Source organism: Microtus ochrogaster, chromosome 19 (assembly GCF_000317375.1).
Source record: "Microtus ochrogaster isolate Prairie Vole_2 chromosome 19, MicOch1.0, whole genome shotgun sequence".
In the NCBI taxonomy this organism is placed as follows: domain Eukaryota; kingdom Metazoa; phylum Chordata; class Mammalia; order Rodentia; family Cricetidae; genus Microtus; species Microtus ochrogaster.
This window is the reverse complement of record NC_022021.1, coordinates 59094508-59104228: the sequence shown is the minus strand read 5'-3', so window position 1 is coordinate 59104228 and position 9721 is coordinate 59094508. Positions and strand designations below refer to the sequence as shown.

Below are 9721 nucleotides of genomic sequence, written 5' to 3'. Positions count from 1 at the left end.
CCCCCCGCCCTGAGATTCTTTTACTGGGACACTCTTTACATCAAGGGGCTGATTCAGTTAGTCATGTCAAACTAGCAAAGAATACAGCTTCTGTAGGCTGGTCTGTCTTTAAAGGAATTTTCTGCTAACTATTTAAGTTACAAGAGAACTTATGATCTGATATAAATAAAAGTTCTAAATAATATATAAGAATAGCACTTTGGCTCACATTGACCCTTGATGATATTTAGGTCTGGGTTTGCGAAACAACAATTATGACCTCTGTGTTCTCTGGAAAACTGTGTATATCCTCCTCTATATCCTAGGGAAAACTCTTCCATGGGGTGAGCCAACAGCCACTCAGCTTCTTTCTAATGTCTTATCAACCACAGTGCAATTTCCTACCTACCCCACAAAAAAAGAGATCCCTCAGAGATAAAGAAATTACTATCACTTATTTATTACCAGACTATTAATTAGATTGAAAAACGCCTTTACCTAAAATTTGTCTAATAAGAAAATAAATAGAAGACATCTAAATTATATAGTACTATAAAGCGATTTAAAAATCAAGATTTTGGCTGGACAATGGTGGCGCACGCCTTTAATCCCAGCACTCGGGAGGCAGAGGCAGGTGGACCTCTGTGAGTTCGAGGCCAGCCTGGTCTACAAGAGCTAGTTCCAGGACAGCTAGGGCTGTTAAACAGAGAAAGCCTATTTCAAAAAACAAACAAACAAACAAAATCCATATTTCGTACACTAGTGATCTGAAAGACTCACAAACTAAACAGACATATGGAATGCACGCCCATAAAAGCATGAATTAAATGGTAAATTTTTTTCTTGGATTGTAAGACTGTAATTTTTATTTTTTAAGTATTTCCTAGCCCAGAAGAGGAGAGTAACCTCTAAAGTAATCTATCTGTGGTCTATAAATTACAAACCAGTGAGTGAGAGTGGTGTCACACGCCTTCATCTCAGCGCCTGGAAGGCTAAGATGGGAAGACTGATGTGGGGAGGCAGCCTGGGCACACAGTCTCAAAACTCCCAAAGCATGATAAAATGTTACTTCTGCATAATTTAGTAAGTTAACAGACATTCATAAAAACCATTATCAAGCTTTGCTCTTTCTTTTTCTTTCCTTTTCCATGTTAAGAGAGTCTCACACTGTTCCATGTTGGCTAGGAACTTGAGGCAATCCTCTTATCTCAGCCAATCAAGTGCTCAGATATGGAGGTGTCAGCTATCCTGCCTTGCTAGAAAAACTTAATAACACTTTTTGAAAAGAGAGTTGCCATATATCTGTCCTTGAAAAAAGATACTAACAAATTAGTTTCCTTGAGTAGGCTGGTAAACATCTGAAACAGTCATAACATAAAACTTCGGGCATAATTCAAGTATGCCCTCAAATCTGACTCGAGAAGAATATTTAGAGAAAAGATGAAATGCACAGTGATGTCTCTTGTCCTCTGTGAAAGAGCTGGGAGCAATCCCGAAACAGGTCAGTGAGGAAGCTAACAGGGAAGTGTCTGAGACACTAGCTACACAACTGAACCTCTGGGTACCCCCATTTCTTCAACTGGGAAGTAAAAATATCTACCCCACTGCACTGCTGGAGAGATTAGATGAACATGTGTCTGTGTGAGCCTTTGAACACTGCCAGGCATGCAGCAAATAGGACGTAGTACTTATTACACAAGGCATTTGCTGGATGAAACTGAATCATTCGATGGACAGTCTCTGATATGTAGTAAGCACAAAGAAAATGTCAGTGTCACCAACATCTTTTTAATATAAACATGTTCAGAGTTTATCTGGACACAGTTATAAAACCTACTCACCTCATCTACAATGACATGAGACACATCTGTCAGAAGACCATCTTCCTGAAGTTTCCTTAGCAGAACGCCTGTTGTACAATACAGTAGCCTGGTAGACTCACTAGCACGGGATTCCATCCGGATCTGATAGCCACACAGAGAATTCTGCAGGGAGAACACAGAGCGGCTATAAGATTACTGCAGAGTGCAGCCCCTGTGCTCATCTCGGTACTCCATGCAACAGTTAGGCGGATTCGCTTATGCAACTTACTAGCAAGAGTCTACTTCTAGCTGGACATGGTGGCCATCCCTGTAGTCCTAGCATTCAGGGGGCTGAGGCAAGAGCACCACTGTGAGTGTAAGGTCAGCCTGGGTTACACAGTGAGTTCCAAGCTGCCTTGGGCTTATAGTATGAAATCTTGCCTCAAAAAGCCAAAAACATGTATTTCTATGATTTTCAATTGAAGCTATAAGATTTGTCTTGATAATTTAAAATTTTAAGTTCTACTTAGTGTGCATGAGTGTAGGCTTGTGCAAACTATGGTGTACACGTGGAGACAGGAGGACAAGTGTTGCTCCTCTTCTGCCACCCTAACAGATCCGGATTCCACTCAGGTCAGCAGCCAGTGCACTGCCACCTCTACCTTCTGAGACATTGCTCCAGCCCCATCATTTGCTCTCTCCTTCTCTGAATAATCTAGCATTTTGTATCTACCCTCCTTTCCCCCTCTGTTCACTGAAAAGAAGGGAACCGCTCAGGGACACATCCACAGGAAAGATTTATGATGTACGCAAGACAGATCTGATTGTGCCTACTCTTTGAATAACATATCTGAATGGTAACACATTTGAATATTCAGTGACGAGACCTAGGATCCTGTACAGGTTCCCAAGAGCAAAGCAGCCTCAGATCAGCACTGGCAGAGGTGGAGAGGAGAGAACAAGCCTTACCCTTCCTCCAGGTCCATTCTCACAGCCCAGTTCATCACACACCCTGGTGGCTAAACTCACTGCTGAGATTCTTCGGGGCTGGGTACAGACTATGTTACACTTCCTTGCTCCACACTCATTTAGAAGCAAGTCCTCCAACAGGAAATGTGGGACCTGAGTACTTTTGCCACTCCCTGTTTCACCTGCCACGACCACAACCCGGTGCCTCTTCAGAGTTTCCACAATTGAGTCCCGGTGTTTGAACACAGGCAGCTGCTGCCTTTCCTTCAGAAGTCTCTGATACTTGGGTGTGCTTTGCAGCTTCCTGAAGAGGTTCCTGGCAGGTTCCAAGTCACCTGCATTTGCTGACTCCAAGGACAGTGCAGAAAGATCCTCATCAGAAACTAAGTTTTCCCAAGATTCCTCGGGGTCTTCAGAGCTCTCTTTTTTATGTACCAGATGCTGCTGCTGCTGCTGCTGCTGTTGCTTCTGCTGCTGCTGCTTCAACTTACTCAAAAGTTTGGCAATAAAGAGATCACGCGGTTTATTGGTTTCCATTTTATTTAATTCTTCCTTTTTCTTTTCTTCATCACTCCACTCCAACCAAACATCTCGGTAAGTAGGAGGGAGTAACTGATGAACAGACTAGAAAGGGAAACAACAGCAATGCTTTACTTTGCTGATTAGGTATCAGAATTCAGTGGAATGCAGGCTAGTCTTAAAATGTAACCTTATCCGTAAATGTTAAAGTCATTAACATAAGAGACACCTGCATAGGCTATCAAGTCATGTCTCTTTTTTGTTTTAAAGATTTATTTATTTTATGCACATGTATATCAGTGTGAGGGTATAGACAGTTGTGAGCTGCCATGTGGAATCAGGGCTCTCTTAACCACTGAGCCATCTCTTCAGCCCCCAAACTGTGTTTCTTGACCTAATGGTTGTGTCTGTGTGGGAGTGAGTTAAGAGCTCTGCTTTCTGTCTCTGCAGAGTGCCTGGAAAATGCTGACTTTTAGTCTGATAAACTACAGAAGGAGTGTTCATTAAATATTACTGCAGTGTACTATATAATATGTGAATGAAGCACAGAGCATTTTGAACACAAAGCTCCCCATGGGATCTGGCAGTAGTATAGTGCTATAAGTCAAAGTATTTCAAAGGACAACACCAGGGTTGGAGAGATGGCTCAGTGGTTAAAAGTACTGGCTACTTTTTCAGAGGATCCGGGTTCAATTCCCAGAGCCCACATGGTAGCTCACAAGTGTCTATAACTCCAGTTCCAGGGAATCTGACACCCTCACATAGACAAATGTGCACATAAAATAAATAAAGCATATTTAAAAGGATGACCACAAATGGAACCTTCAGTTGTTCTACTTCTCTGCCATCAAAGAACCTCCAACTACCTCTGTGATATCAATAGTCATTTCTACTAAGCATATACAGCCCATGATACTTTACTTTGCAAAATGCAAGAAAGAAGACATGAACTTTGGCACAACTTGGAAAAGACTCCAAAGGGGCTAGTTAAGGGCTAATTTCCTGTGGTTGTTTAAATGAGAATAGCCTCCACAGGCTCATGTTTGAATGATTGGTCCCCAGTTAGTGGGGATTATTTGGAAGGATGAGGCGGTGTGGCTTTGTTGGAAGAGCTGTGACCTTATTAGAGGAAGCATGTTACTGGGAGTGGACTTGAGGTTTCAAAAGCTTACACCAGTCTGTGTGTGTGTCTTTCTCTGCCTGCAGATCAGGATTGAAAGCTCTCAGCTACTGCTCCAATGCTATGTCTGTATGTTTCCTGCCATTATGATCATGGACTAACCCACTGTAACTGTAAGCAAGACCCTATCTGAATGATTTTTTTAAAAAATTATTTTTTATTATTTGATGTGCATTGGTGTTTTATCTGTGTAAGGATGTCAGATCCCTTATCTATAGTTACAGATAGTTGTGAGTTGCCATGTGGGTGCTGGGAACTGAACCAGCTCTGGAAGAGCAGCCAGTGCTCGTAACCACCAAACCTCTCCAGCCCCCCAGATGCTTTCTTTTCTAAGAGTTACCATGGCCGTGGTGTCTCTTTACAGCACTAGAACACTCAGTAAGGCACTTCCCTCAAAGACAGAGAAACACTTCTTTATGAAAAGGAAATGCTGGCAATCTAACTTTTGAGATGAGCACTGTGTTCGCTCAGAGAGCGTCTTCCTTCAGCAGCACCTAACCTTTCTCTAAATGCTAAGCACATAGTTAATATAACCTAAAGTTGAAAATGGAACCACTTGCCTGCATTTTTAAGTTGAAAAATTGAGTTTCAAGGTATAATTTTATTGTAGAACAGGCATTTCTTATCCCCAAAACTTGGAACTATAAGTTTGGATTTTAGACTTACTGGTACATACGCCATGGAGTAGACTTGGGCTAGACCTGTCTAAACACAAATTCTGTTTGTTTTATATATGCCTTCCAGAGTCTGAAAGTAATTTTATGCCATACTTCTAATAATTTCATTCACAAATGAAAGTTTCTCGGTGCAGAATTTTCTAGTGTCACGTCATGTCTGTGCTGAAAAGGATTTGGGTTTTAGAGTCTTTTAGACTGTGAGTTTTGAATCAGGGACGCTCAACTTGCATGGCCATAATTTCATGATTTCTAAAGCATCTAAAGGGACCCACCTGCCCTTTCACCAGACGGTAAAGGGCTAATGTAGCTCCCAGGTGCTGAGCTTGCATGCCATCCTCGGTTAAGATTGTAGGGCAGACGACTAGAACATCGTCTTCAGACTTGACAACCCTTACCCTAAAACAAAGTAAAAAATAACAATAAAACCTTTAAAAAAATTGATGAGGTCAGATCAAAAAGTCAGAAATTCATTAACATCAAATTTAAACTTACAACAGTTATGTATTTCCATGGAAGGCACTGTATCAGATAATGACTTATAAGCAATATGAATAGGAAATAAGGAATTAAGAGTTTCTTAATTGCTTACTTGATTTGTGTTTTGTTTTTGAGATAAGGTCTTATTCTATGGGCCAGACTAGATTTGAAGTCAGTCTGTAGCCCAGGCCAGCCTGGAACTCCTGCTTCAGCCTCCTAAGCGCTGGGATTACAAGCATGAACCACCAAGCCTGACATTTCTAAATGTTTACATAATTTACAAGAAACAAAAAGATTTTCATTTCACAGTTTTCTAAAAGTTCATTCAGTTAACCAGAAAAACATACCTACATTTCCAGTATCTACCTACTGGAACTTTCTCAAAGGAAGGATTTGGACTCTTGGGAAGATTCTTCCTGACCCAATCGATTAGAAACTGTTTGGGAGATTTTCCAGTCCAGCTTCGAGCAGTGTAGTCAAAATTTCTTACATCATGAGGTTCTTTCTTTTTACCTTAAATGGAAGGCAAAGACTTGTTCTTTAAAAATGGTAACAGCAATATAAATTCTCTGTGGAGTGGTCAATGTGCTCTCCCTTTTGGGAACAGCATTTCTGAAGAGAACAGGTGATGGAGGAAGAAAAAAGTTGTTCTTCTCTCGGTGATGCAATCCTCTTCATGGATTGAACCACAGAACATCCCAAATCTTTTGTTGTTGGTGGTGGTGCTGGTGGTGGTTTTGAGACAGGGTCTCACATGGCCCAGGAAGACCTGAAACTTGCTTTGTAGTCAAGGATGATCTTGAACTCCTGATCCTCTTTGTCTTCTTCCCAAGAAGTGTTGGGATCTGAGGTGTGCACCATCACACCTGGCTGACCTCGAGGACCTTAGGCATGTTCATATTTACTGAACAACAATTGATAAAATTCTCTCCATGTACTTACTGAAAATACCATTTCTCTACTTATCAAGGCCATTGCCATCAACACCGCCTTCAGTGGCTTCCTGGCACATCTAAAATTAAGTACTCATTCTTGATAACTATCCCAAAGGGTTTCTGTGGTCCACCCTTGCCAATATATTAAATGCTGTTTTTTCCAAATGCTGTGATTACACTGGCCCTCAGGCAATTCTTTAAATGTTCAAAGTATTCCTGGCCAAGTAGCTACCAGCCTTGTGGCTAGAAATCAATTACCATTTCAAATTCTTAGGTACACTAGTTATATCTTAAGTGCTCAATATTCATGTTTTGTTATTAACTACCTTATCAAATAACACAAATATAGTATATCTCCACCACAGAAAATCTGTCAAATAGTGACACTCTAAACACACTTTTACCTTAAGATTTTTAACTCTCTATCTCTCTTTTGTACTCTTTGCCACCAAGCTAACACCTGATTATCTGTCAGACTATCAGATTACCCTCACGGCTAATATTACCAGCAAGGTGGCTCCAGTTCAAATCATACCCTTCTGCTCTATTGTTATACTTTAAATTACATCTGTATTTGTGTGTGTCCCTGTGTGGGTATGTTCACATGAGTACGGACATCCGGAAGAGGATGTCAGATCCCCTGGAGCCAGAGTTACAGCAACTAAAAGTGGGAGCTGGGAGCTGAACTTAGCTCTGTAAGAATAGTATGTGCTCTTAGCTGCTGAGGAATCTCTCCAGCCCTACTATTTCTATTATTAAAACCCTGTATTCTCCGAAAGCACAAATCATGATTTAAAAATATACAATTTATCCGTGCTCACATTCCATAATTATGTTGCACAAATGAAAGGAAAGAGATTGGGTTATTTTGCTTATATCAACTCCTTTTCGTTGCATAACAATGATTCAATAAATATCACTAAATAAGTAAATAATTTTAAAAAGTCTATCATTTAATATAGGAGTGAGCTGTGCTATAATCTGATGAATGCACAGAGAATATGACCAGTGTGTGCAGCAATGCACAGATGTGTATGATCACTCAACTCTTAGGGTCATGGAGGACTTAGCAAGTCAAAGAAACAGTATTGTTTGATTTGTGCCTAAGCTCTAGGGGCTAGCAAGCTGAAAAGGAATGGAGCTGTCGAAAACAAATGTAAGGAATGAAGTGGCTAGAGCACTGGGAAAAGAGTGGAAAGATACAAGTGAATCAAGATGCGAAAGCTCAAATGCCATGAAAGGCCCTGGACTTGTCACTGATGCCACTGAAGGTTTTTCACTGGAGGAGCAGGGAACACAGCTCCACTACATAGCACTTGCTTGCATGTGCAAGACCCTGGGTTTGATTCCCAAGATTAAAAAAACAGAAGCAACAAATTAAAAGGTTTAAAATAAGAACCTGCATTTACATAAACTCACATTCACATTTCTCAGAAAAACCATGTCCTAGTTTGCTTTCTGCTGTTATTATAAAACACTGACTTAAGACAAGTTTGGGGAATGCTTGCTGGATCACCTTCTGGTTCACACTTAACTAGCCTGCTTACATAGCCAATGACCACCTGCCAGAGAATGGTGCCCCTCACAGTAGACTGGGTCCTTCTACATCAATTATCAATGGAGATAACCACTCACAGACATGCCCAACGACCAATCTGATAAAGACTGCTTTTCAGGGACTGGAAAGATAGCTCACTGTGGCTAAGGGCATATACCACTTTTGCAGAGGCCGTGAGTTTGGTTCCCAGCACCCATGTGGAGCAGCTCGCAACTGTAAGTACAGTTCTAGGGCATCCAATATCCTCTTGTGGCTTCCTTGGCACTCATGTACAAGCCCGCATACAACACACACACGATTCTAGGCAGTGTCAAGTTGACAATTAAAATCTAGCCGTCAAGTTTGGAGGATGAACTATAGAGAGATGGGTCTTAGCCAGTGTCTTTGTAATGACAAAATGTTACACATGGTCATCATAATTGTTATTACTTTTATACAACATCTATGAAAGTGTAATTTACTGTCAGTTTAAGTAGTATGCCAAAATGCAATGTAACAGTCATGTTCCCCTAAGTTTTACCTTTCTCTTCTTCAGTGGCAGCTGCAGATTTTTCAAATAAATTCAAGTTTAGAGCACCTTCACCTTCTGTGGCTGGAGGAGGCTTTTTTCTTTCATTTTGTTGATGTGAAATCTTTATGGCTGGGTTGAATATTGGATGGTCTTCTAAAGTTTCCATTTCTACCAATAAAAAAGTTTAGTTTCATATATTTGCTTTTTATGCTTTGTATTATGCAAATATAGTTTTAAAACAGCATGTCTTCTTTTCCTTTTAAAACTAGTTACTTCCCAGGCAGTGGTGGCACACGCTTTTAATCCTAGCACTCAGGAGGCAGAGGCACATGGATCTCTGTGAGCTCAAGGCCAGCCTGGCCTATAAGAACTAGTTCTAGGACAGACTCCAAAGGTACAGAGAAACCCTGCCTTAAAAAAAACCAAAAAACAAACAAAAAAAAGGTACTTAATTCCTACTTGGAATCTATGCTAAAAGTTAAGTGCAATTTATTAATTTCTATTGCTGTGGGACAATGGTTCTACCCCGTAAAGATGTGTTTCTTGCGCTTGTTTAATAAACACTGATTGGCCAGTAGCCAGGCAGGAAGTATAGGCAGGGCAACGAGAATTATGGGAAGAGGAAAGTTTCAGTCTGCAGTCATTACCCAGCTATAGAGGAAGCAAGATGTGACTGCCTCGAGGAAAAATGTACCAAGGCATGTGGCTAGCACAGACAAGAATTATGGGCTAATATAAGTTACAAGAGTTAATAAGAAGCCTGAGCTACTAGACCAATCAGTTTTAATTAATGTGGATCTCTGTGTGTTTCTTTGGGACTGGATGATCAGGTGGGACAGAAACCTCTGTTAACAGAATGGCGCTGGGTCAATATTCCATATTGTATACTAAAAAGAATTAGTAAGTACAATAGATTAAAAAATTACTACCTTCATTAGAAAAAAGTACATATAAGATCACATTTACATTTCTTGAATGGAAATAGCATTTTATAATATATACACACACCCCTAGGATCAGCAGACTATGACCTACAGCAAAATTCTCCCACTGTCTATTGCTGTATGCCCTGTGAGCTAGAAAGTGTTTACATTTTTTTTTTTTTTTTTTTTTT

The 9721-nt window shown here is 40.5% G+C and overlaps 1 protein-coding gene across 3 annotated transcripts in view; it reads right to left on the bottom strand.

Annotated features, from left to right (window-relative positions):
• Dhx29 (DExH-box helicase 29) overlaps positions 1-9721 on the bottom strand; it is a 47155-nt gene that overhangs the window by 20435 nt on the left and 16999 nt on the right. For all 3 annotated transcript variants that reach the window (XM_005356804.2, XM_026783721.1, XM_026783722.1), the window contains 5 exons: positions 8617-8775; positions 5951-6116; positions 5399-5522; positions 2751-3374; positions 1821-1964 (listed from right to left, as the gene is read on the bottom strand). In XM_005356804.2, coding sequence (XP_005356861.1) covers positions 1821-1964; positions 2751-3374; positions 5399-5522; positions 5951-6116; positions 8617-8775 — 1217 coding nt within the window. The remainder of the gene's footprint in view (positions 1-1820; positions 1965-2750; positions 3375-5398; positions 5523-5950; positions 6117-8616; positions 8776-9721) is intronic.